The sequence below is a fragment of the Tasmannia lanceolata genome, unplaced genomic scaffold (assembly GCF_043159265.1).
Source record: "Tasmannia lanceolata isolate RefF3 unplaced genomic scaffold, GAP_Taslan_0.1 ptg000015l, whole genome shotgun sequence".
In the NCBI taxonomy this organism is placed as follows: Eukaryota; Viridiplantae; Streptophyta; class Magnoliopsida; order Canellales; family Winteraceae; genus Tasmannia; species Tasmannia lanceolata.
Window position 1 is genome coordinate 61,131,619 of NW_027518692.1, and position 27,654 is coordinate 61,159,272.

At 39.5% G+C, this 27,654-nt stretch overlaps 2 protein-coding genes across 5 annotated transcripts in view; one reads left to right on the forward strand and one right to left on the reverse strand.

The window, feature by feature from the left end:
• Positions 1-12,642: 12,642 nt before the first annotated feature.
• Positions 12,643-27,066, reverse strand: LOC143892834 (putative ALA-interacting subunit 2). Of its 4 annotated transcripts, XM_077397732.1 has the most exons (9): positions 26,584-27,059; positions 23,417-23,478; positions 23,248-23,322; positions 22,993-23,109; positions 19,165-19,235; positions 18,385-18,682; positions 17,280-17,569; positions 13,535-13,584; positions 13,107-13,219 (listed from the first exon to the last, which is right to left on the reverse strand). In XM_077397732.1, exons 1-8 carry the CDS (start codon positions 26,663-26,665, stop codon positions 13,548-13,550), a joined length of 1,032 nt encoding a protein of 343 aa, XP_077253847.1. In that variant the 5' UTR covers positions 26,666-27,059; the 3' UTR covers positions 13,107-13,219; positions 13,535-13,547. The 4 variants fall into 4 exon arrangements, with proteins under 4 accessions (XP_077253845.1, XP_077253847.1, XP_077253846.1 ...); XM_077397730.1 differs by lacking the exons at positions 13,107-13,219; positions 13,535-13,584 and adding an exon at positions 12,643-13,089 and having other exon boundaries at positions 26,584-27,057; XM_077397731.1 differs by lacking the exon at positions 13,535-13,584 and having other exon boundaries at positions 17,280-17,557; positions 26,584-27,066.
• The window catches only part of LOC143892835 (uncharacterized), a 29,162-nt gene continuing 26,636 nt past the window's right edge, over positions 25,129-27,654 (forward strand). Inside the window, exon 1 of the mRNA XM_077397735.1 lies at positions 25,129-25,134. The gene's annotated coding sequence lies outside the window, so the exon portion shown is untranslated. The remainder of the gene's footprint in view (positions 25,135-27,654) is intronic.

A 27,654-nucleotide genomic window follows, 5' to 3' on the forward strand; every position in this document is an offset into this window, starting at 1 on the left:
TTAATACTGATTTAATATAATATATCCGATTTAAAATAGAGAGGATATCCACAGCCCCCAAAATGCACCACTCCATTGTATTTTTTTAAGGTAATGATAAATCAAATCCATCCCTATATTTTCCTGGGCCACCCTTTGTAGTGGCTTTATATCTTAATAAAATCTCGTCGTAAGGACATTAAAGGGATGCCCATGGTTGAAAACTTGAAATAGGGGTGCATGATTTGACTCCATATGCATGCTCTTTCAAAAAAAAATAAAAAATACACAAGGGCCCACTCTTGAGGATGATCCAAACCATACATTTCTTGGGCCCCAACATAATTAGGTTGTGCGCTGAAAATCATCTCCATGGGATGATCCTAACCCTATGATCTACATAGGGCGACACATTATTAAACCTCTGCAGAACGGAGGGTTAAGATGATCCTAAGAAGATGATTTTTGGGGCACGGCCTATTTAAGTTGGGGCCCAATAAATAAATTATTTAGCAATGTAGAGAGTGCCATCATCAAAACAAGAGAGTCCATAACTCCAGATATTATTTATTCTCTTGCAAATTATTAAGTATAAAAATAAGGTATTTGCTAGGGTCCCTCGCAAAAGGTATTATGAGGATGGTCTGTTGCATCTTATAGCAGCCACCTCGTTAGTAAAGACAAAATCTGCTGGAAATTGACCTTCTGTGGCTGCTGTCAGATTAAACAGACCATCTGCGAAATGCCTTTTGCGATGGACGCTAGCAAATCCCTAAAAATAAATAAATAAAGAGATATGATATATTTGCCCTTTTTACTTCCTTGGGCAACGTTGCTCTGTTTGGTTGCCAGGTTTTTTGTATTGTCTAGTGTTGTCATGTAGTTCTTCTTTTGTCGTCTTCTCTTGAGGGGGAGTGTTAGTGTTGTCTTCTTGTTGACTTGTCATATTAGCTTCTTGTCTTCTTCTCTCCTTATCCACTTTTCATGTGTTGCATTGGTGTGTCTTCCTTGTAGTCTTCTCTAGTCTTGTTGTCTCTGGACTCATGTAGTCTCGCCCGAGAAAGAGTATTGTTGGTGATTCTGTTCTTCGTCTTCTTCATGTTATCTTCTCCTTGAGGTATTTCACCACTCTTCGAGTGTCAGTTTCATTCTTCAGTTGGTTCTTCTCTTCATGTTCTTAGCACAGCTTTTACGGATTCATCTTTCTTTTTCGGCTTTATGCCTTATCTTCTCAGGGCGATGGTATCCCCATTGTTGGTCGGCTAACTGGCCGATGGTTTCCCCATCATTGGTCGGTTCTCTGGGTGATGGTAACCCCATCGTTGGTTGGTTCACGGCGATGGTTTTCCCTTTCCCCATCGTTGGTCGGTTATCTTCTTCCTTTTTATTCTTTTAGGATTTATGTGGGAGAAAAAAAATCTTTGAATGGTGGGAAAAAAAAGTCCTAGAAGTATCCCGGTAAAATAAAAATCCCAGTTGACTGGACTATGGTGGGAGAAAAAAAATCCTAGAATGGTAGGAAAAAAAAGTCCTAGAAGTATCCCGGTAAAATAAAAATCCCATGTTTGGTTGACCGGATTATGGTGGGAAAAAAAAAAAAACTTGTTGGGAAGAAAAAAATTCACCACACAAGCAATCATTACAAGAGTGGGCTTAAAAAAATTCTAGTACTAAAAGGCAACCAAACATGGGATGGGACCAAAATTTTACTAAAACTTCCTGGGACAATAATTATACTGGCAACCAAACGGAAAAGTATAGCCATAAATAACATAGAGGGGGCTGGCCCAGGGGCCGATATATGACTTGTCATAAACAAAGAGGCAGAGAGGTACACCACACCGACACTTATGTCATCGTTCCTTGCGAGAGTGCAGAGCAGAAAAATCTGTGAAAGGTGTACGGCGTATTCCAGCTCCAAACACGTGTTTCTCGCGATCCCTCTGTTCGTTTGTTTTGAAAAATTGAAATAAAGAGTGAGTGTTACTCTTCCTTCCATCTGCGGTGGAATAGTAAGGTCTATTTAAATGCTTTCAACTTACATAGGGTGTCCCCACGCCAATTTTTAGGGCGGGACTATGCTTTCAACTTTATCATCCAATGATAAATATAAATCCACTGTAACCTTTTTTTTTTTACAAATGTGATTATTTCTAATTTGCAAATAATGATTAATTATAAAGATTATGTGTATTAAGTGGGTATCAATGCATATAGCATCCTCCTATTATCCTATGGGATTTGTTAGCGTCCATCGCAAAAGGCATTTTGCAGATGATCTGTTGCATGTCAGACTGGCCACACAGGCTTACTTTTCTGCGGCTTTTGTCTTCATTCACGAAGTGGCCTGTTTGACATGCAACAGACTATGTGTGAAATGCCTTTTGCGATAAACGCTAGCAAATCCACTTATCTTATATATACTATATATAATGGGAAAACTTGAGTAGCCTTCAAGGTTATTTAAAACCTTATAAATGTAAAGTTTCTTTTATTTAGTAAAAGTCTTATAATTGAAAATTCCTCCGCAGCTATTAAATATCTTATATATAAACTTCTTTATATCTATTAAATATGTTATATATGTAGAGAATTTATATGATGGGTGGCCGTGAAAACACATGAAGTCTAAAAAAAGTAGGTACAACCCACTTTTTTCGATGATCCAAACTGTTCATCTATTTGGGCACAACGTAAATAGGTTGTGCCCCAAAAATCAGTTCCATAGGATGATCCTAACCTTCCGATCTGTAGAAGATTTCATAAATGATTTTTGGAAATCTATATTCAGATTAGTTCAGATCGGAGGGTTAGGATCATCCTATGGAACTGATTTTTGGGGCACAACCTATTTACGATGTGACCAAATAGATGAACGGTTTGGATCATAAAAAAAAGTGGGTCGTACCTACTTTTTTAGACTTCACGTGTTTTCACGGCCACCTATCGTATAAATTCTCATATATGTAAATTTCTTATAACTATTATATACGTTACTTTGTAAGGCTATGCCTTTATTTTTGTGTCATAGAAATTTAGTCATAAAAGAAAGTATTTTTTTGTACAAGTAATGTTTGCGTATCATTTTCTTGTAACTTACATGCAAATAATTTTTAGAGGGCATAGCATGAGCACGAGAAATAATAAAAAATAATGAAAAAAATACATTACGACTACTATTTGCACTACCATGTTTTGATAATGAGACAAACTCCTGAATGGGACACGTAAAAATCGTTGGTGTGGTAGGTGGGTGGTTCTTTTTTTTTTTTTTTTTTTTGATGGGTAAGCTGGGGTTAGGCAGGACCCCTACCAGATATATTAATTGAAATCGAAAGATATACAAGGAGCAAGAGAGCAATCCCTAACATAAAGGGGAAAACAAAGAAGCAACAAGCCAAACAAAAGCAACAAAACAGGGCGAAACCCCAAGATACAAGACAAGCCCGAAACATGGGCAAAGCTCCCACACTGCAGGGGGGACAATAGCAACCCACCAAGCAAGGACCGGAGAAAAGTAGCTACAGCCCACTGAGGATCAGAACCTTCCAGGGATAAGGCCTTTGAAAGCTGGTGGAGTTCGAAACCCAGGTAGGGGAGGAACAAAAGGTAAAACCTTCCCTTTCTTTTTTGAGACTAAATTCCAGGGTTCTCCATTGGAAGAAGAGGGAATAGAAGCTGAATTAGATAATGGGCTATCTAATGGGGGCTTACTACTATTAATCACATTTGTTATCACAGTTGCTTTGCCTTTGTCAATTGCGTCAGGGGGAATCGGGGTGATGGTTTCTCCCTTGGATACCATATTTCCTTGATCACAGAGGGCATCAAATCTGTTATAGAGAAGTTTCTGATTAGGAGGCAAGCTCCTACAGGTAGGAAGAAGATTTTCGGGAGAAGACTTAGCTTGCTCAGGGACTACACTCTTTTGGACAGGTTTCCAAACCTTTTTGGGGACCACATGAGAAGAAATTAAGGTACAATTCTCCAAAGAATGGCTGAAATCTTTGCACCTAGAACATGCCTTGGGCTTCCAATCATAAACAATTTCTTGAATGATCTCCCCAGAGGAAGTTTTAAGCTTTATAGAATCAGGGAGGTCTTGCTCAGCTGAAATTTGGATGCAAATTCTTGCATAGTGGAGTCTTGAAGTTTCAGCTGTGTGGGTATCCATGTAAAGTGGCTTTCCGATCATGCTTCCAATTCTACTCAAGCAGTGAGGGTTCCAGAATTTGAGGTGAAGCCCAGGAAGACGAACCCAAATTGGGATTTCTGGCAATTTTTTCTTTTCAAGTAAGGAATCAGAATCCCACCTCTGCTAGGGGTGGCAACGGGGCGGGTCGGGGCCGGATGTTGGGGTCCCCTTCCCCTTCCCCTCTGCGGGGAATTTTCCCCCTCCCCTTCCCCTTCCCCTCTGCGGGGATGGTGGGGAATCCCCCTCCCCTCCCCGCGGGGAATATCTAATCCCCTTCCCCTTCCCCTTCCCCTTCCCCTCCCCGCATCCTTCGGGGACAAAATCCCCGCCCCGCCCCCTCTTTGGAACCCAACCAAACCAGCAAACAGAGCTTCTTTCTTCTACGTCCATTACAGACAATATTGTGATGAATGCTATGATTCTATTCATGTGATCAACAAACAGATAGACAAAATAAGAAATGCATGGATGAGACAACAAACATAAATAACAACAGGACCTCATCTTTCAGCAATTTTCTGCATAAATTATGGAATGATAAATAGGAAATGAGCACCAGGATTACCTTCATTAACAGGCAGCCAATGTGCAAAAAGTAACTATTTCAGTAGTCACAATGAACTTTAAAAGTCCATAAGTGGGCGCTCACACACGCAAAATAATGTTCATTAGTTCATTCTGTATAGCATGTTAACCCTCAGATGAGCATGAGAAATGAGAATGGAGAAGAGAACAAAATCAACAAATGACTTATTTCTTTAACTGCAATTCAGTCTAGTGCTGACATGAAACAAATTTCTAGTAGCTAAATTTTTCTTGTTGAAAATTTAAACCTGCAATCCAACCCTAAAATTCTGTTGGCACTACGATTTTTTGATAATTGCATACACTCAGCGTCTCAGGCTCTCAGCTTGTCTTTATTATTTCAACATCTGTGAAAAGGTTATTATAGTTCCCAAAATGCTCTCAGAAGCTAATTAAAAGGAAAAGACAAGCTAAGTTTATGTTTGGGGGAATCTTGTAGCCGATCCACAGAGCTTCTAGTAGTTTTCCTTAAAAAAAACACTTAAAAATTTACAAAAAATGGCATTGATTAGCGGGGCGTAGCGGGGCGGGGCGGGGCGGGGCGGGGCGGGTCGGGGACAACTCCATCCCCTTCCCCTTCCCCTCCCCGCACCGGGGAATTTTTATATTCCCCTTCCCCTTCCCCTTCCCCTTTCAAATCGGGGAATCCCCTCCCCAAACGGGGCGGGGCGGGGCGGATCCCCGCTTTTTCGGGTGAAATTGCCAGCCCTAACCTCTGCAATATAAGAGGTTTTCCTCCATAATGGAGGTTGTTGCCTTCCAGGACTCTAGTACATTCTTCAGAGCAAGAGAACTTTTTAGCAAAAGGAATCCATTTTGCAGAGAAACAACTTGGAGAGGGCCAGTAAGGTTCCATTTCCTAGAAAGGGTATCTTTAAGAGTGGAGAAGAATGGCCGTCTCCCAAGGAAATACCCCACCAGACAATTTGCCCACTGATTTTCATACCTTTGGATCTCTTCATCTTGAAAAAGAATTTCCAGATTTGATTTTTCTTCCTCAGCTGGTGAAATTTCTGTGAGTTTAGTTGGGATAGGATGCCTTGCAGTGCAAGGAGTGGAATTCTGATCATTGAACAGATTTTTCCAAGGGAGATTTACAGCTGGTAGTAGATCAACTATATTTGCTGAAGAAATCTCCTTCCCTATTGCCTTTGCATCAGAAAGACCACCATTGTTCTTGAGAGGGCCAACACCAGCTGAATTTGGAGCAGTAATGCAAATAACAGGAGAAACTAGAGGGTCTCTGCTTGAACCGAAGTTGGAAGAGATCACTGGATAATCATTACCAGGGGCGAGGATGGTAGTGGCTGGATTGGGAACAAAGCCATCCACAGGAGATCCATGATTAGCAATGGTAGGAAGACCATGGAGGTCCTTTTCAATGGGATATGAAGAATGCGGGTAAAGAGCGGCAGTGCTATCACTGATTTCAAAACTGGAAGAAAGATGGGTTGATTCCCCTCCCTTTCCAGCACAGCCTTGAGAATCATGAGCTAGACTAGCTTTGGTGGATTTCACCAAGGGTCCACCTAACAAGCAAGTCTTTGAATTCAAAGCTGAACCAGTAATGACCGCACTAGTACTCTGCACTGTGTAGGATTTCATTTGACCAGCAGACATGGCAGTTATGGCAACATCAGTACCTCCTGCTGAATTTAATGCTCCAGTACTAGGTTGTAAGCTAGCAGCCTTAGGATCAGTGCAAGGGTGTAAGGGGAGAGTACTAGCTGTCAACAAAAGTGTCTTCTCATCACCCAAAACGAAGTTTGAAGTTGGATCCACAGGACAAAGCCAAGAAGAAGAGCTAGGAGAGTCCTTTTCATTTAAGAGGGTAGTACAAGAGCTGTCTTTGCCATTTAATGCCTGAAGCTTCTCAATTATTGTTGGGTCATTCTTTGACTGATGGAGCTCTGATTGAAGAAGAACACCAACAGGATCTTGGGCAATAACCAAAGGGTAATGCATGAAACTGGATTTGGTTTTGTCCAAACCATTGGAGTGGATTGTGAAGTTGGATTCCTGGTTTGGACTGGAGGTTTTTTCCACAGCAATGGCAGAATCCTCAACAAATGGAGGGTTTCCAGTTTGAGAAGCAGCCAGACTGATTTTCAATCTATCTTCATAGCTAGAGAAGATTTCTTCCTCATCTTCAATTTGCTGCTGAAAAAGAGCTTTGGCCTTCTTTCTACTCTTCTTGTTCTTACTCTTCTTTTTTGATGAGGAACTGGACTCAGTAGAAAGGATAGAATGTGCTGGAGAGTGAAAAATCTCGGCATCAATCTCTTTTAGGATGTCCAATTTGGCTTTCAAGGTCAAGGAGTTATCTATATTTTCATTGTCAACAAGGGCTTTGATTTTGAGAAGTCTTTCACTTAGGGATTCTACTTTACTTAACTTGTATTGGATGAACTGAGTGAAGGTCAATGGCTGTTGCTCTTCGTCCAGCAGCTCAGGTAAGCTGGAATCCAGAGTTTCCAACAATCCAGAAGATGCCTGAACGAGAAATTCTTTGGAGTTTCTCAGAATGCCCGGGGACCAGTTTATCTTCAAGTTACCAAAATTCTTTTGTGCAGGTTCATCATCCGAATCCTCAAGGGGTCCCAGAACTGATGCTTCATGTTCTTCTCTCATGGTGAGACCCAACTTTAGAAGAAGAACGCTTGTGAGCCTTACCGAGTTCGTCAACAAACTCCACTCCTTCACTAGATCTTAAAGAAAATGGGATTTCCCTCCTCCTCCAAGCTCTCTTTCACACTCAGAAAATACCACCCACCCTCTCTGCTCAGATTTTTGGCTGAGAAGAAGATGGGGTGAGGTCGGATCTGGGTGGGTGGGTTAGGGTTTTGAGATGGGTTTAACGGAGGAAAGGGTGGAGAAGAGGGTTTGAGATGGGTTTAATGGAGGTAAAGGTGTAGAAGAGGGTTTGCGATGGGTTTATGGAGGAAAGGGTGGAGAAGATGGTGGTGGGATGCCAAGATCCGATTGGACGGGCGGTGGAAGAGGCGGCACGGCCGGAATCCGGCCGGAAATGTGGCCGGAGAAGGGGCTCTCAGCCCTACCCTAACGGTGGTACCCCTTGAGGTGCGCATTGTGCACGAGATGAAAAAGGAGCCACGAAAAAGGGTAGTTAGAGATAAGTGGCTATGAACTTTGCTCGTTTGTAGAGGGAAAACAAGTACGGGTATCAATGGGCCGGACTTAGGCCCAGCTAATGCTAAAAAGGTTTTATGGACTCATATTCTATTGGACTTGTTCTCGAAGAGCAAACCAGATTTCTTTCAAGATAACATTATCCAAGCAGGATAGTCAATCCGAGGAACAACTTATCTAAGGTTTCTATCCCCGAGAAGAATAGCCCCATTGGACCTAATCCGTACGGTTTTACGGTCCTAAGTGGGGGCCTGTCTATGTATAGGACTAGGTGGGGCTCAGCCTGACATGCGACAAGCTTAATGGGACTAACCCGTCACATTCTATTAGCTCTGAAGGCTCCGAAGGCATATTGGTGAGGTACCCCAACTTGAGTAACTACCACATCACTTGTTCGAATCATGGAAGGAAGGACATGTGGAAAGGACTAGTTGTGAAGGGTTACCTGGTAAAAAAGTAGTAAGAGTAAAGTTAGCACAGAGTTGGCCATTGTAAAAGCCACCATAGAGTTGGGCAGTGGTGGTGATAAACGGTTTTCGGTTAACCGCCTATCATTGCTGCATTTCCAAAATCATGAGATGATGATGCCGACGAAGAAGAAAATGAGCAGATGGTTGGGACTCATTTTTCTTCCTTCTAATCTTCGGATTCTTTTTCCTTTAAAATTAGCCTCTATTGAATTCTTTGGAACTTCATGAATCAACACACCAACTTAGATTCATACATTTAAATCAAACATAACTTTCTTTTTGCTGTTAAAGCTTAGACCCTCGAAGTTATGTCTAAAAGTATGAAAGAAAGAGAGAAAATAGTCATTCTCTTTCCTTCCCATCTGTTGAGAAAATCTGCTGGGCAATCCGATCCGATCGTGCACAAATTAAACGAAAAGTAAAATAAACCAAGTCATAAGATGAACACCAAGATTTACGTGGTTCGGCCAAGCCTATTCCATGGGCAAGAGACACGATCTTCCATTATGAGAAAAACAAAATACAAGGATTACAATGGATTAAAACCCAAACACACAAATTAGTAACCCTTTCCTTGCTTCTCAAACCCAAGACCGTACACAAGAGATTATCCGAGAGATAAATCCGAACACCATCCGTACACAAGAAAAAAGCCTCTTCTCCCTTTCTCTTTTTCCCTTTCTCTCTCTTTTTCTCACTCTCCTTAGGGCACCCGATGCACCCCCAATCTCCTCTTGTCATTTCCACACGAGAAACTTGTTATCCCATAGGTTTTAAAGAAAACGGTTCATACACATATGTGTAGATAAGTTATCTACACACTAGCTTAAAATACAGTGGGGGCCACATTATTTGGGTGATCCAAACCATTCATTTTTAATGCCCTCACATAGATAGGGTGTCCACAAAAAATCAGATCCATAGGATCATCCTAACCATTCGAATTGTGGAGGCAAAAAATGGACTAATTTGTGAAGGTTTAAAGACATCCATTTTACCTCCACAAATCGTAGGGTTGGGATGATCCTATGGATCTGATTTTTTGTAGACACCCTATCTATGTGAGAGCCTTTAAAATGGATGGCTTAGATCACCCAAACAATGTGGGCCCCCACTGTATTTTAAGCTAGTGTGTAGAGAACTCTCGCTCTCCTCCCACCGGCCCCACGCTCTCTCACCACTTGGAAATGCTAATTTATCATGAAAAAAACTCCTGGCTGTCAGTTTTTTTTTTTTTTTCCAATTCCCTTACTGTGAAATCACAAAGTGAAATTGCATTTATTTTAAAGGCGAAGTGTCATTTTCCTATAACTAAATTTGGGAGTGACGAGACCAACATGACATACAATTAGACTTGGCAAAAAGTGACCCGGACCCACCGGTCCACCCTGCACGCCCGTAATTTACGGGGTCTGGGTCACTAGTTAGTGACCTGTTTGAAATTTGACCCGGCCCATACGGGTCACATCAAAACTGGCCGCGGGTACCCGTAAAAGCCCAAATGATTTAGATTTTATATGGTGTAAGCCCTTATAGTCCCGTATTTTTTCAGAAAGTACTGTATGAACCACATCATTGGATGATCCAAACCATCCATGTGATGGAATACAACTTAAATAGGTTGTTCCCTAAAAATCATTTCCATAGGATGATCCTAATAGGGCTAGGATCATCCTATGGAAATGAGTTTTTGGGCACAACCTATTTACGTTATGGCCCATCACATGGACGGTTTGGATGATGGTGTGGGAATAAAAACAGCAAAAAGAAAAAAGAAAAAAACCGGGTGACCCACCGGTCTACCCGGCCCGTACGGGTGGGGTCTGGGTTCACCAAATTGTGACCCATAAAATTCCGGGTCATCTATGAGCCTGCCCGTAAGACCCAGACCCGTACGTGTTGGGTGAAACCCGGCACGACCCACTCGTTTGCCAGGTCTACATACAATGGATAAGAGGAGGACAATAATAAAAATGAAAGTGAAGTGACGAAACCACCTTTATTTAGGCCCTGTTCGTTTTGGATTTTGAAAATTGGTTTTGATTCCAAAACTGATTACTGGACTCAAAAGTAAACACATGGTTGAATTTTCAGGCAGATGCCATTATCAACTGAGCAGAGTCTCTCCGCCTAGCCTATTGGGGCCCTATTTGTTTTAGGAGCAATGATAGATACAAGGGAGCTCTTACATAAAGAGCCAAAAAAGGGCAATTGATTGGATCCACATCATCAAATGTAACTGATTTTACTTTTTCAACCGATTTTAAAATGTCACGAAAATAATGTGCATCCAATGAAGAGCCCTTTTGCGGCTCTTTATGCAAGGGCTCCCTTGTATCTATCATTCCTCTTGTTTTAGATAGGGAAATGTTATCAGCACTATTGTATTTTGATGAGGGCACTCCTCACTTTATTAAAAGTACCGTATGGCCCGCACCGTAGGATGATCCAAACCATCCATTAGATGGGCCACAACCTAAATAGGTTATGCCTGAAAAATCATTTCCATAGGTTAATCCTAACCCTCCGATCTGAATGTTAGAGGGTTGATCCTAACCCTCTATAGATCGGAGTAATATAGAAATATCCACAGATCAGAGGGTTAGGGTAGACATGGCAAAAAGTGACCCGGACCCGCGGGTCCACCCGGCCCGGTCGTAAATTCCGGGTCCGGGTCACCACTTGTGACCCTTTTGAAATTGACCCGCGGGTACTGGGCCGGGCCGGATGGACCCGTGGGTACCCGAGAGAGGTACAAAAGATTTATTTTGGCCTTTTTTTTTCCGTAATTGTCATAAATTTTTAATTTTCTTTGTAGTTTTTTTGGTAATTGTCATATTTTAATACACTCTTTGGGCCTTTTTTTGGTAATTTTTCGCTTCTATTTTTCCTTAATTTTTCATTTAAAACTTAGTACTCCCATGATTATTATATATTGCTTGCAACCTTTGAGCAAATCGTACTTTGCTGATTTTTGCAGCAAAGGATGGGCGACAAGCCGAAAAGTAGGCTCGGGGAAGATGGCTAGCGAATCCCTATACAAAAAAAAAATCTTAAACATAATACGTCAGAAATCCGGCTACCCGCGGTCGGCCCGGCCCGTACAGGCCGGGTCTGGGTCCAAGCATAGTGACCCGTAAAATTTTCCGGGTCATTTTGACCCGGTCCGTTTGACCTGGACCCATACGGGCCTGGTCGAAACCGGCCCGGCCCGGCCGTTTGCCAGGTCTAGGTTAGGGTCATCCTATGAGAAAGATCTTTGAGGCACGGCCAATCTACATGAAGCGCAACAAATGAATGGTTTAGATGACCCTAATATGTGGGTTTTCTGTATTTTTTTGCTACACAAGCGTTTCCGCCAATTCACCATATGTAACGTGCAAAATTCACTACAAAGTATATGAATGGTTTGGATCATAGAAAAGGTGGGCCCTACTTATATTTTGCCTCGAACACAGAACTTGGAAAAATGCAGCCAAGCATCACATCACTTTTCCAAGTAAAAACCCCATCCCCAAAAGTTCTGTCTCCTCCACTCGTTTCCCGGAAAACTAGGCAAGCCTCTTTCCCCATAACAGATTCCACCGCGTGCTTTACTTTCTCTCATTTTCCTCACATGCAACTCAGTTTCCCACAATTTACACATGGAATTGCACACAGGCCCACAACATCCTATTTTAAAGCCTTTTCCACGTTCGGTTTGTTATTTTGTTCTCTTTTCTCTCCATATATAGACCCTTCCCTACCCTCCCTTGTCTCACCCATCTCTCTTTCAACTCGTTGAAGAGCTCTGTAACAATAAAAGAGCCAAAAGAGAGAGACAAACCCTCATCCAAATCTCTTTTCCTGACTTCTTTCGAGTTTCAAACCCTCTCTGTTATCTAATAAATCTTTCAAGATCCCCATTTGAAGAAAATGGCAAATGGAGGGAGATATGTGCAGCCATGGATTGGGGCAAAGGGAGCTAGATGTGTGCAGCCATGGAGTGTTTCAAAGGGAGCTAGATGTGTGCAGCCATGGATTGAAGTTGCACCGGCTCTTTTCATTTCTCCACAAAAACCATCCAATACTCCCAAACTGGATACCATCCTTGAAGAGGGAATAGAAGAAGACATGAAATGATTGGTGTTCTCCCAAGTTTTTTTTTTTTTTAGTTTCTTTTGTAGGTTTTCTAAAGCTGAGTTATGGGACATGGCCAGATAACATCAATTATATTTACACCTCTGATCTAAAGTAGTAGAGATTTGAAAACTAGCATTCTACTTCTTAATATAAATTCATTCTCGATCTACTTTATCCCTTCTTTCACATCCAACATATGCATACATGGATTCTTGCGTGTACATTAGCCTCAAACATGGACATAAAGGTGTTCATGGACCAGGGATCTGATCTTATTTGGGTATTGGCCTTGTTTTAAAAACCCACTAATGGCCAGCCATAGTTGCAAAGAGGTATTACTAATATGATTTTTTAAGGGAAATGATATCCACACTCCCTCCAGTTTAGCATTCCTTCGTCCATAACACACCAAAATACCCTTAATTAAAGGTTATAAAACCAGAGGTAGCAGAGCCAGGATTCTGCTATTTTTTGTTCATACCTGAACCAATACTTTTAAAGAAAAAACCCAAGTGTTTGGCAGAAGAAACGCATCAACGGGTTGTCATTTGGATTTCAGAATCTTGAGGGCTGCTCTCACTTTCATGCCTAAGAAAACATATATATATGAGAAAAGAGGCTTTATTGATATTTACCAAAAAGTCGTGTCAGATAACATCAAGTACTAATTAGCATTGCATTCCTGTTCCAAAGTAGGTAAGCTGAATCCCCATAAGGCCTGCAAGCAGAAAGAAAACACAGACCTAATTGCATCTCCCAAAAAGGCAGGGGATTGAAATTTTAGCAGAAGAAGAAAATCCAGAGAAAGGCAGGAAGTGTTTTCTCAGTGTTTTAAGTTTGGCCAGACCTAATTTACTGCTAAATTACATGGATACTACCATTACATTTGAAACACCTGAAGACAGGCATTTTTTTTACAAAAATATGATGATATTTGAAGGTATGAATCAGTAAAAAACATACCCGGAGTATAAATAATACCCAAAAAATAGGATTATATAAATACCCAAAAAGAAGATAAAAAATGACCTACCTCAAGCCCTTGTTCATGTGTGAGGCAGCCTTTTAAGAAAATGAAGGCACCTATGTTACAAGGTTTACAGTAAATTAGAAAACCAATTTATTACAATGATATTGATAGATTTATTCAGAGCTTTGGACTATTATTTTAAATTATTACTATGATATTGATAGATTCTACAAAAAGGAGATCTTTTTTTTTTTCGAATGGCAGAGATTATAATAACACTGGACCTCTCAAGCGGGAAGAAAATAAAACATATCCGGAGACTTCCTACACCTTCTCTGGCTAGCCTATCAACATCACTGTTAGCCGATCTTCTGACGTGCTGGTAAATGATAGATGAGCCTGCCACTAGGTCATGGATCTCATCAATCCAATGAGCAAATTACCAAGGAAGAGAGTGACTCCCCTTCATTTTAGCATTCCTCTCAATCTCGAGAACTCCCTTTCACTCAGATTTCATGAAGAAATATCTGGGTGAAATATAGGAAGGGTGAAAATTTCAGACCTGAGTAAGACCCATGACTAAATTTTTGGGTTTTCTAGAGAAGAGTGCTGAAATAGTCATTTTTATCATACATTTTTTTGTATGAAGAGTATTTAAGTCATTATCAAGCGAACTCACTCAAGTTAATAAAAGAGAGAAGGCTACACAAATTGTGTAGCTCCAATTCTCACGAAATTCTTCTCTTTCTTATACTCCTCTGTACCGAACATTCTCTTCTTCTACTCCTCCGTATTTCTCTTACTTTCATTTTGTCCTATCACTCTACATGGTATCAGAGGGGTATCAGATCTAGATACGAGGGAACTAGATCTCTAAGGGGCTGCTTGGATACATGGATATTAGAATCCAGGTTTTTGTTTGAAAGCGGTGTAAAAATCTGGATTTTACAATCCATTATCCTGGATTTTAAATAAGAAATCCAGGTTTTAGAAATCTCTCCCCCATCCTGAGATTTCTAAAACCTGGAAACATGGGACGATCTCCTACTCTATTGCTCGACGAAAAGAGGGGCGAGAAATCAGAAAACACAGGACGGTCTCCTCTCGTCTCCCATCAAGGATTTTGAGGAAATCCAAGATTTTAAAATATTGATATCCAAACGGGCCATAAATGTTTCAATAACCCGACTCCAAGGAAACTTCAAGACAAAACATTGTGAATTGAGAGACCTAGATCACATCTCCACATGCTGTATAGCTGATATCATCAGTCATACGGCTCATCTCCTCTCAGACTTAAAGTGAACATGGAAAATTGAGTATATCCAACCAAAGAGGTATTTTTCATGTTTCTTAACCAATTCTGTGATTGAGTTCAAGTGAGATTTATGAAGATTTTGATTTCTAAAAAATAAAAAATTAGAGGGATTTAAATTGCTATAAGTTTTTCTTGAGCTCTATTTATCCATAGTAGTCTTGGATCATGTCTGAAGAACATTCGTCCAGAAGTTATGTGATTAGTTCGAGTCAGCACTAGACACAGGGAAGCAGTCACATGGACTACCCTGGAGTACATATTGTCAACATTGGGCTTGATGGAACAGACTAACTTCGGTCACAGTCAACAAAGATGTTCGTCGGTAGCAGATCCAAATTAAGATACATCAATGGCCGGATCAAAGAAGCAAAGGAGGACGATCCCAGCTATGAGTAACAATAGTCGGAAAATCTCAGTCATGCCTTAGTTGTTGCATTCAATGCGGCTGAGTTATCAACAGAGGGTTGTTACTTTTATGAACAGCCAAAGAAGTTTGGGGCACTGCAGCCGAGACTTATTCTCACAGACATGACATTGCTTCGGTTTATCAGTTGCACCATTATATAGCTAACACATCTTTTGATCCCATACATTAATGTTGTTGATGATCTTCATAAGCATCTTGCAGCCTTAATGGTCTCGTGAAGTTCCAGATCCATTGTGGAACGGCCAAGTACTCACGCTTTTGCTCACTGTGCCTTTTTGTCATCTCCTTCCACCTCTTGAATAATTGATTTAGTAGGGTTGTCAATGGATTATGATAGTCCGATGGATCCAAAGGACCGGAATGTAAATGGACAGGGTTTGAGCACCTAAGATCTAAATTATCTCAGATCGTGACCCAGATGTAGCCACAAGATCCGATGGAGTGTCCTAGATCTGAATGGGGAATACCCTTCATATCTTTGTTTATTTACATCTCTTAATGAGGGGTATTTTTGTAACATTTAAAAATTCTACTCAAAACAACAAACATTCCGTTTACCCACTTTTTGTTTAGATACGATTCTTCTCTCTCTCTCTCTCTAAACCTACGCCCTAACTGTGTACAACACAAGTGAAACAAATACACTCTAATGGACATCCGATTTGAAATTGATTTTCACCCAACCTTAGAAAATAGGATTCAAAAAACTCCAAAAACGATCCAACCTATGATTCAGGAGGCTAAGATCATATGTCTGGTAAGATTGACAGTTTCATTTCCCTTCTCTAATGTCCTAATAATGATAATGTGAAAATAGATGACAACTTTTTTTCCTATGTTTTAGGGAAGGGTACCATTAAGGTGTCTCTTTTACACTATCATTTGTTCTTCGTGTTCCATCTTTTTCTTCTAATTTTATTTTTCATCTAGGGATTTGCCACCTTCGCAGAAGCTACTTCGTGCCCCGTCTTTTGCATGTGATGACAGCCATGTCTGATGAATTAAATGAATAAAGCAAACGTCAACATATGCGGCTGTCATCACACGCAAAAGACGGGGCGTGAAGTAGCTTCTGCGAAGGTGGCTAGCAAATCCCTTTAATCTATGAGTAGTCTTACTTAAGAATTAAATTGTCGCAGAACCTTTTTCCTTCCTACTATAGTTTTCAGGATCTGAAAAAAGGAGGATGACTGGAGATAATCGTAAGTGGAGGAGACCTATATCTTGTAGAAAATGTGGGACCATCTACTTTGGTTGTTTTTTATTCATAGTCTAGGTTGAGTAAAGACTAGGTGATGTTGTGGCATTATCGATTCAGTTATGTTCCTTTGCTTAGTCTTTGTCTGTTATTTCCAAAAACGTTGTCTTCAAATAATGCAAGAGTTGCAACGTAACACAGGGCAGAATATGGAAAGAGATGGTGGAACGGTAAAAAATAGATGTCGAGATATCCTTTTCCCATAATTAAATATATTATGGAAATCTAATGTCCTCTTGAGTGTACATAGACTCATCTAGCTATTAGATCTGTGCCACTGGATATGTGAGTAGTTGAATCATTTAACTATGTTAGAATACTCAACTCAACTCAACTCAACTCAACTAAGCCTTTGTCCCAAACTAGTTGGGGTCGGCAAATGAATCCTTTAGAAAATTCTAATCACTTAACTATGTTAGAATGACAAAACAAAATCTGCCGGTATCACCCTCGTTTTACAGAGCATGTATCAGGAAGTAGGTATACATATTTATAGGACGTCCATACAAGCACAGAGACTTAGAGTTGTTGAGATATATCCAAACAAGCATATTTTGACAAAAAACAATAACAAAAACCAATAAAGATGATAAAACAGATAATAATAATGGTACTGCAAAAATCCAAATGGCTAACAGAAAACATACAAAAATTATCAGAAAAGTTACAAAAGGAAAAGCCAATACACATATCAACATGCATATCCATGTCGACATGAATCCATGCAGGGAAAATTCATGGAAGGGAATGAACTTCTGAGCCATTTTGCATAGGTTAGAAATTGTGTAAAAATTGGAATTTTTACCTCGGATTTTTCACATGAAGAAGAGTAAACAGAAGGGAGATGAAAATGCAGCAGCACCCAACAGCAATATAGGCTACACCAAGGAAGTCATTCTTTCCTCCCAACCAGCTTGAGGTTGAAAGAACAAGCTTTTTCTCCCCCCCAAAGCTGTAACTATTGTAGTTGTTAACAAATTTTACTGCTATAAATTCATCAGCTTCAAGATCCACTTCAATTCTACCATACAATTTTCGGAAGCTGGGAAGAGCGGCAGTACGCATCCAAACAATCAGATCCTCCTGCTCGTTTAGCTATAATTTAATATAACAGAAGTTACAAAATGAAAGAAGAAAATATCAGAACACAGGATGTTAGAAACTTACACAAAACAAAAGGCGGAATAAATTAATGTTATAAGAGATTTGCTAGTGTCCAATTGCAGAAGGCATTTCGCGGATGGCCTGTTGCATGTGAGAGCAGCCACATCATAAATGAAGACAAAATCTGTTGAAAAGTGAGCCGATGTGGCTGCTCTCACATGCAACATGCCATCTGCAAAATGCCTTCTGCGATGGATGCTAGCAAATCCCATGTTATAATTAATGTAATAATTTAATATAACATAAGTTACAAAATGACAGAACACAGGATGTTAAAAACTTAGACAAAACAAAAGGCAGAATATGGAAGGAAGTTCTTTCAAAATGACTCCACATAAAGTCTGAAAATAGCATTTTTTTCTGCATGGGACATATATGCTACCCACATCATAAAACTAGCCTCTAAGCCAACTTTTCAAAAAAGAAAATCAACTCTTACAAATCTAATCAAGTACTAGAAAACCTTGGATTATGGAATCGACTAAACCAAGATTCCAGTCAAGTTACACTTGTAACTCAGTATTTTAAAGCCCAAGAAAAATCTTGATCAAGTACCCAAAAATAATTCTAAGCATTCTAATCAAGTTTCAACATATTCAAATTGTGGCGATCTTTTGTTCGAAAGACATGAACAGAGCCAGAGCATTTTTATATTAAAGAGCAAAAGAATTTTGAAAACCTCCTCTAAAAGTTCAAAATTCTAAAGAGAACATGTTCCATAAAAAGATTTTCAAAGTCATACTCACAGGAACTCTCGGGTTGAGCTTTCCACCACCAACCAAAGTTCCATTCTGAAAATTAAAGGGATACACATCTTTCCCGAATTTGTGTTCCCGGTCACTCTTCCAAGCAATGTTTTTCCTGTTAACCTTTAATTCTGCTGTTTCACGGGAAAAAGTATATGTGTCATTGAACATACTCCATGCGATCAACCCACAAGGGACAATGGGGAGCTCATTATTCAACTCTTCAGGTTGGCAGGAGCTTGTGGCATTGTAATTCAATCCATGCAGAAGTTGTCGATCGCTTCTGCTTTTAACATATCTACACAAACATTCAGAAACTTCTTAAATATTCGACAAGGATAAAATTTTCAACAAATAAAATATTTAGAACGATTTTCTCCTACAGAAATCAAGCTGGTGAAAGAACCTGCAATTTTCTATCCGGGGAACACAGATGGCTAGGTTAGATCATGCAAAGTTAGAAAACTTCCTACCAGACCATAAGAACATGAGAAAAGCTCGCAAAATTCCCCATCCATGAATAGGGATTTTTAACGACACTCATGCCTGAGATCGCAATGTGGCATATCATAAAAATGAGGTAAAGAAAACAAAAGAATGTAAAGATATAAAATTGAAGGCAGATATTGTTTGCATGCATGTGCAAGAAACCAGGAAAGAGATCAGCAACAAAGAACAAGGAATAGACAAAGCAAGAGTGGTAAAGGATTGAAAGAAAAGTAGTAAAAACAACCAAATAACAATACACATAGCTTTGGGGAGTAATGAAGAGATCCTTACCGCCGATGGTTCTGGTAGTAATTATCGAGCTGATAATAAATATGAATTGGAGCTTTCATATGTTTTTGCACCTGAAAAACCAGTTCCATTTGCCATCCACATGAGATTTGAACAAAGAATCAACCACAAAATGCTACCAAAGAAGACTGCAACATAAAAATATTTTTCTCCCGAAAGTAGACCTAAACAAACACCAGACTAAAAGAAGATTCACAAGGAAACCTTCTATAGAAAATGTCTAACCATTCTTCTGCATGTGACAGTTTATTAGAAAAAAAAATGGATGAAAAGTTACAAAAGAAGGCATGGTTCCTCTATTAAATGTGTTTCTCAAACAGCAGTCTAAACTTTGACAATTAGGGGGGTGAAACCATGCGAGTTCATGAAATTAATTGGTGTTCCAGAAAATCAAATAAAACTTGGACTCGAAAAATCCAGAAGCACGTTTAGCAGACTGTTCTGTAGTTCATTCAATCCGCCCCTTTCAAACTTCCAAGATTGTAGCTTTCATAGACTTATAGACTGCTAACATGTGGAGAACAGAGAATGGAAGGAGGGATTTCCAAAATCAATCCAGCAAACACAATAAAGATTTAGACTCCAAATATCCAGAAGCAAGTTTAGCAGAATGTTGATTGTAGTTCATTTAATCTGCACCTCCAAGGTTCTGACCTATGGTTCTCGCACATTTATAAACATGCAGATGTGGAGACCAAAGAGAGCAGCAAATGCCCGCTGATAACAAGATGACCGAAAAATGAGAAATATAGATAGATGCTATCAACATCTCACAAAAATGATAGAGAAGGTTGTGTGGACAAGTCCCTCTCAACTTACAGTTGCAGCAAAACTGACAAATTACCAGCTGACAGAAGTAGCACCTACAACATTGCACTCTCCACTCAAAGGTGGGCCACATCGATTGTTTGTTTACAATAGGAGTGCATAAGGGCGTTCTTTTTCCTCATCCCTCTCGGGTGTGGTAATGAAAGAGCCCTTTTAGTGAAGGATGTGGAAGTCAGTCATACCATTTATTCAATGCTTTATGTGGATTGCTATTCTTAACAAACCAACACCTAGGATTTGCTTAAATCTAAAGGTTTCAAGCTGGAGAACAGGTGTATTCTTTGCAATTGCAACGAGGAGTCTTCCAACCACATTTTCTAGCATTGCAATCTTGCATTGCACGTATGCAGATCAGTCCTGTGCTAGTCTGGTGTTCAATGGGTTTCCCTCGGGCCTTAACGGAGCTATTGCAGGGCTGGTGGATACCCCTTCTCTCTGAAAGAGATATTTTATGTGGTCAGTGGTTCTGTGCACAGTGATCTGGGCCTAGAAGCAGGAATCTTCCCTCGGGGTGCCGCTCCCATCTCGGAACCTCGATTCGGCCCTTCTTAGGAACGAACTTCCAGGGAGCGCGACCCCGAAAAGACAGGAATCACTCTCAAGACGCTCCCACCTGCTTCTATTACTCCGTAAGTCCCACCACTAACTTCCTTGCATCAAAATTCTCCAACTCTTCAAAGTTCTTCATTGGAGCAAGCATAAAGGCTTGTGCATCTTCAAAAGGCGCGAGGAACAAGTGCACGTAAATGAAGATGGTGAAGATAGTTAGAAATTACTGCTTTTTTATGTACTTAAATTTTGAAAGATACATTTGAAAATGGTTAGAAACTATTTTTTTTTTACGTACACGAATTTTGAATGATATATAAATAAAATATTGCATGACGCTCCCAAACTTAGACTCTTCTAGACCCCATGCTTCCCCGCCCCTGCACCCGCTTCGTGCTTCTAAGGTCTGGGTGATGGGGAAAGAAAGAAGATTTGCTACTCGTGCACCCAAATCAGCTTGTGAGTTGGACGTCCGGAAAGACCGAGCTCTGGTGCATCTCCACTCTTGATTTCTTCAGAAAATGAAAGGAGGTTCTTGCTGGCAGCACAGCTAAAATAAGGAAGTCAGCAGCCTGGATTCCACTGCCATCCGGCACTATAAAATTATTTTTTTATGGGTGCTCGCTTGGAAACCCAGGTCCTGCTGGAATCAGAGGCATTTTCAGAAATCACAATGGTAATGCCCCGTGGGAATTTCTGACGGGACGCTTCAAATTGAAGGGGACTCTCAAAATGCCATTAGTTGGGATTCTGGAACAAGTGGCTTGTACTATTAGAGAATTTTATGATATATGCAGAGGTAGGGACATTTTCAAGTACACACTGAGGAGAGGCGAATGAGATCCTAAGTATTGGCAAAAGAGAGGGAGGGAGGAGGGGGTTGTTGTAAAGATCCATTATGTGAGGGGCAATCTCTGCCCCTCTCATTGTTGATTCTATTTATCTGTTCCTTATGTAAAAAAAAGTGTTAACACAAAAGTGAATTTTATCATATACATATGCCTACTGTAACAGAGCAATGTTTGTTTCATTGGATTTTCTAAATATGCTACGCGAAAGCATCTTCTATGTGCATGTGGCACACTGTTTTTTCTTCCATATTTTACTTTTCGATGTTCTACAATTACATAAGATGGTAAGGCAGACTGAAACCTCAAATTGATGGGACTAGAGAGCATCACTACGGCTTCTGCCAAGGTTATTGGCAAAATCACAAAGTTATGTTTTCTTGGTGTTCCAAGTCAATACACTGTTTGCATGAACTTGTAGTGTTTCTGGAGTTGAAGTTAGATGTGCAGCGAAGCCAAAAGAATTAAGAATGGGGACAGCATTGTGACATAGCTTTCTCATTGGAGGGGTATTTAGGGATCAGCCTGGGGAGATAGCTTCCGCATTTTCTGGGCTGATCAGATGGAAAGATTCTAATGAAGCTATGTCGGGCTCACCAGGCTTAGATTGTTTGCTCGTGCACGTGAGTTCCTAGGAAAGCTTGAAGGCTTGAAGAGGAAGGGGACTCTAAGAAAGCGATTTTGTGGGCTAGGAGGAAGTTGGTCAGCTGATGGAGGCTTGCTGGAACAATCAATGAAATTATTGACTTATCTTGTATAATCCGTATCTCGCTAAATCCTTCGGAGTGCTAACGATATGGCGGACCTGTATTCCAAATGGGGAAGTGGGAAGAGGATTTTTATTTGAGGGGCATCTCTGCCACCATGTACTTTTATGCTGTTTTCTTCTTTCTTAAGAGAGTTTTATCACGGTTTCAAAAAAAGGCATAGCCAACAAAAGAAGAAACAAGAGATATGTCAGTGGAAGCTCAATGAAGGTAAAATCAAGATTCAAGAAAAGTCTACTTGAAGTTTAAACCTAAATTTCCAGAGAAAAATTAAACTCGGAAAAAGAAAATTCCAAATATACTTCAGATAAATGCAAAGATCCATATTTTCAAGGAAATGGTAGAAGATTCAAAAGGATGTAGTCCATCTAATTGGATCCTCAAAACTGTGAATAGACCTAAAACTCATTTTATTGTTAAAAAAAATATATCTGAAGATAGTGAACTTGATGAATGGATAGTTTATATTAAATAAAAGATTCTAGGAATAAAAACTGGAGGAAGATTTGGGTAGTTTCCAACTTTTATTCTTTTTATTATTTGAAAAAAAATCACCTTTGTTTGCATCAGAAAGAAAATGAATCATTATAACCAGTGATAAAAAATCCTTTTTTTTTGGAATCTAAAACAACAACTAAATAAGGTATTTAGAAAAAATCTTTTTTTTTTGGAATCTAAAACAACAACAAAACAAAGGTATTTAGAAATTAATATAAAGTGCAAAGCGATCACATCTAAAAAAAGTAACCATTGATTGTGCTCATATGGAAAATGAAATCCGGATAGGAAAACAAGATTAATGGGAAGAACAGAATCACCTTTAAGGTTTGATTGCAGTTCTTAGAAATTGAGCTGTCTTTGATGTAGGCCACTTTGTTGCTTCTAAATGACTCGGGTATGCATTCAGTGTCATACCGGTACACAATTTCCACAACCTGAAAAATATATTGTAAATTAAAAACAACCTTGCCCATAATCAACTCCCAATGTAACAGGTTTATGCTAGTGAAGAAAAAGAATATCATGTGGGTCAGATGAATAATGCAGTAGGAATAACATGGTGGGGATATTACACTCTGTGAAGCATGAAGAGCAATAAGCCCAATAGGCATAAAAATAACCCCTGTCAACAAAAATATAGAGATCACCTGTGAAAGGCAACATAAAATATCAATAAGTATACAAACAAATGAGGTGGACAGTGGAGCAAAAATATTAAACTCATAATAGTCATTAGCTCACCCATCCTGGCGTCAAAACAGGTTTACAAGCAGGGAGATTCTGCTGGGTAAACCTATAATAAGCTGCAAAACCAACATATTAAGATCCATTTCAGCACAATATTAAGTTTTCCTCCAATTTAGATTCACAAGGTCAATCAAAGATATAATAATGGTTTCCGGGGTCAACTCAGCCGGGGCCAAAACCAATACTTTTCACAATATGTATCAGTTTAGACGAAAGCATTCCATATTATTTGATGGAGCTACAAAAAAAAATCAGAAAAAACATAAATCGTTGAAGAAATTTGAATTTTTTTTTACTGGACATGGCTGGTGATGTTGTGTGATTATTAGATTGCCAATTTGTTGTATACTAGTATTAATTGTCTTACTAATGCTCAAGTGACATGTTGCAGCAATGGGAAAGTTTATCAATTGACAGTGACACACTGGAATCGGCTATTATCAGCTATCAAGTATCACCTATCAAGTATATGATTACAATCAACTATGAACTATGAAGTAGATAAAATAATACAATCATACACACTTAAATCCATGTTTTTGCAGTTTGATCGTTAAAGGAATACTCAAAGTAGGATTCCACATTTATTTTGAGCTCCAACGTGAAGGAAACATAGGTGTGAGTGGCTTCCACTCAAACCAGTCTAGGTTGTGACAAGTTGCACATGGCACCTTCAATAGCTGTAACTTTTCGGCTGAAGATGAATGTTCAGCCAAAACTTAGGAAACATTTGAGAGTCTATTAGCAGTTTGAATTTTCAAGTACCCTAGACTGAACTGGTGTGTAACAGCTGATACATATCAGTTTCAACCTAAACTTGATTCCAGTACAAGTTAAGCCCACGTCACAGGTTTGAACAATATGACAAATACATTTTGTAATCAATTGAAAGGTCAATCCAGAAAATATAAGTGTTTTCATTGTATACTTTTGGCCTATAGACATTCTTTAAACTAATTAAGTAAATAATGTGTGCACTTAAAGGTCACACCAGAAAATATCAGTCCATGCAGGTGTGGACACCCACTACCGTAGGGGCAGATCTCCATCAAGGCGATGCTTTCTTTAAGTGGAATTCTAAGTTGTTATGCGGAGGGTTGAGCCTCCTTCGATTCGTCAAACTCCTTGGAATAGGGACAAGACTAGATTCCATGCAGAAGGAATAGAGTCGCCACCTAGGATAGGGCCTAGGACCTGTATAGACTATGCTATGGCACCGTTCCACTTTCCCAAAATCGGTTCCATGATCCGTTTGCAGAATTGGAAGGTGTTAGGCACCAATTCCTCTCACCTTACACCGGTCTCTACTAGAGAATGGGAGTTATTATGTAAAATTATGGTTGTTTAGGCATTAGGAAGCGGAAATGTAGTGAAGCAAAATAGCATATGTGATAAACAGGGAATGAGGAATGGTGCAATTGATAAGAAGCGTGGGCAGCAAACAAGAACACACAAGAGAAACGACTGATTACCGTAGGTCCACATATGCAGGTGTGTCCGGGATAAGAAGTTGCATACGTGGGAACATACATGGAAATGCGACGAACAGTCACCATTTCATTGGTCTTTTCTCCCTGATTTTTAGCAACTCCCGCGTTCGCACACCCTATGGAGTGCACGAGATTCAACCACAGAGGGGATCCCCTCTTGTTCAGAGGGTTGAAATGAAAAATAAAGAAGAAGAGAGACGAAGGGACAAGGAGAAGAGAGAGAGAGAGAGAGAGTATAAAGTGGAATGCAAACACATATATTGGCTGTCTAAAGGCCTAACTATAGGCCAAAACCTATGGAGTCATGGAACGCCTAACCCCAGGTTCCAATGCCTCTTCGTGAGTCTACATAATCTTACACTATGTTAGCTATTAAAACAAATAAGTTGCATCAGTATGGATACGAGTGTCGGAATCTGACACGGGTATCAAGTGTCAGATTCAGCAAACCTAAAAAAGAACGATCCGTGGATTTGCCAAAATATTTAATCATTTTTAATTTTAGTTTTCTTAAGTAATAATACGGTTATAACAAGATATAGTTGAAAATTTTACTCGGTTAAGTAGATATAATATTTTATTTCTATTTACGAAACTCACTAGTAGGAAATGAAATGATACACCTGATCTAAACAAACCCCCACATCTCTAAGTGGTTGATACTCCCAGTCTACGTCTTAGGCGAGTGCCTACAACAGGAGAGCTTGGGCCATCAATAGAAATTATAATGAAGAGTTAGTATGGCGTTCACAGGACAGGTTGGCTCTAGAGGCTATAATGAAGTGAAAATTTGATCACTGCTGGAAGGCCCAATAACCTATAATTCCATTTCCGAACTGTTTGTGCAAGGCAACACATTCAATGTGATCAAATGAATTTATGGCCTTGTAGATTTCTTTAACCATCAATGAAATCCACAATTTAACTGTTTTGTTTTTCATATTTCATCCATCAACCGCAATGTGTCAGAGTATCATGCTATAACTCAAGTTAGTTTCTGTTTTATTAACGGGATTTTCACTAAAATGCTATTTATCACCAAAAGAAAGAAAAGAATAAGCATTTTAAACAAGAATTAAGTAATCAACCAAGATCGAGACTTTTGGGTCGAACTCAACTTGATCTTGACTTGATTTAGTTTCTGTTGTATTGACTTGCTTTGTCATTACAACGTTATTTATCAGAGATAGACAATACATATGCATTTTAAAGAAGAAAAAAATAAGGTCCTAAATTGGGTTTCAAGTATATTCAACTTAGGTCCACGATGAGTCCTAATCAAATTTCAAGTTTCTAAATATTTGAAATAGGAGGAGCCAGCAGCACGTGACAGAGAGAAGCAATATGCAACTAGTTATAGGCTTATAGCAACCAGAAATAAATTAAAAATCTAATGAGAAAAAAAGAAGAAGAAATGGACATTAAAAAAACACTGAATTTTATTATTCTCAATTTCAAAAACCCTCCAAAAATCATTCTTAGTTGCAATTCAAGCTCTACAAGTCAATAGCATGTGTTTTCTGGTTGTTTAAAGTTTCTAACCAGTATTAGTGTTCATTGATGTTTTCTTTATGAGTTTTTGGCTAAAGAAGTGCACATATAAACAATTTTGTAATACAAAACACAAAGGAATACAGAATCATGATACAGTATCAATGGAGAAATTAGTACCTTTCGATCGCCTCAAATTGACAGGAACAGGTGGAGTTCCTCCACCAGCTCCAGATGTACTCCTCACCTCCATATCCATCATGATGATTTTTTTTTGGAATGATAATAATGACTATACCAGGTTGAATTACTCCATCATCACAAAAACCTAATTCTTAACACCAATTCCCCTCAACCATAAATATCCATGAATATATGGTGCCCTAAAATCCGATAAGTTTCAAGAGTTTTAAGCCCTAGTGCTTAAATCAAGATCGAAGCACCATTTCCAAAATGAATTTCCAATCCAATCCGTCAAATTCAAATTCTAACTCACAAAATGGGAAAGTAAATACAATTGAATACCATCAGAAGAACACGGAAGGGATTTCTCTTTACATTCCTTGCTGGGGAACGAGACAACTGAGAAGAGAGAAAGTCTTCTTCCGAAGAAATGAACGTGAGACAGAGAGTTCCATAATGGATAGCCTGTGGGCAATGATAAATCCGCACCCGCTGTAGGATAATTCGCACCACTTGAACGTGAATTGCCGTTAAAAAGCTTTAAAGTCTGCCACGTACCCTCCTTTAAAGGGGTGCGAATTATCCTAAGGGGGTGGGAATTTATCATTGTCCAATGTCAATGATCTTAACTACTCAACTGAAAGTGAAAATGGCCCACCAGACGTGAATTCAGTAGACGGACAAAATTCCCATTACCCAACAAATCCATCTTTATAAACTAGGCTTTGGTCATTTTCCACAAAATTACAAATAAGGACTCCACGTAACTTAAAAGGTTTTATCTTTCATAGGCAACCTAGGAAATAACTTACGACCACAGGATTAAGATACAAAAGCCTCCACCAAATCCCAACCCTTAACTTATAAGTTTTTGAGATTTTATATGGTGTTAGCCCTTATAGTCCCGTATTTTTCAAAAAGTACTGAAAAAGTACTGTACGGACCACAATATAGGATGATCCAAACCGTCATTGTGATGGAACACAACGTAAATAAGTTGTTCCCCAAAAATCATTTCCATAGGATGATCCCGGCCCTCCTATCTATAGAGTCTTCATAATATGCACA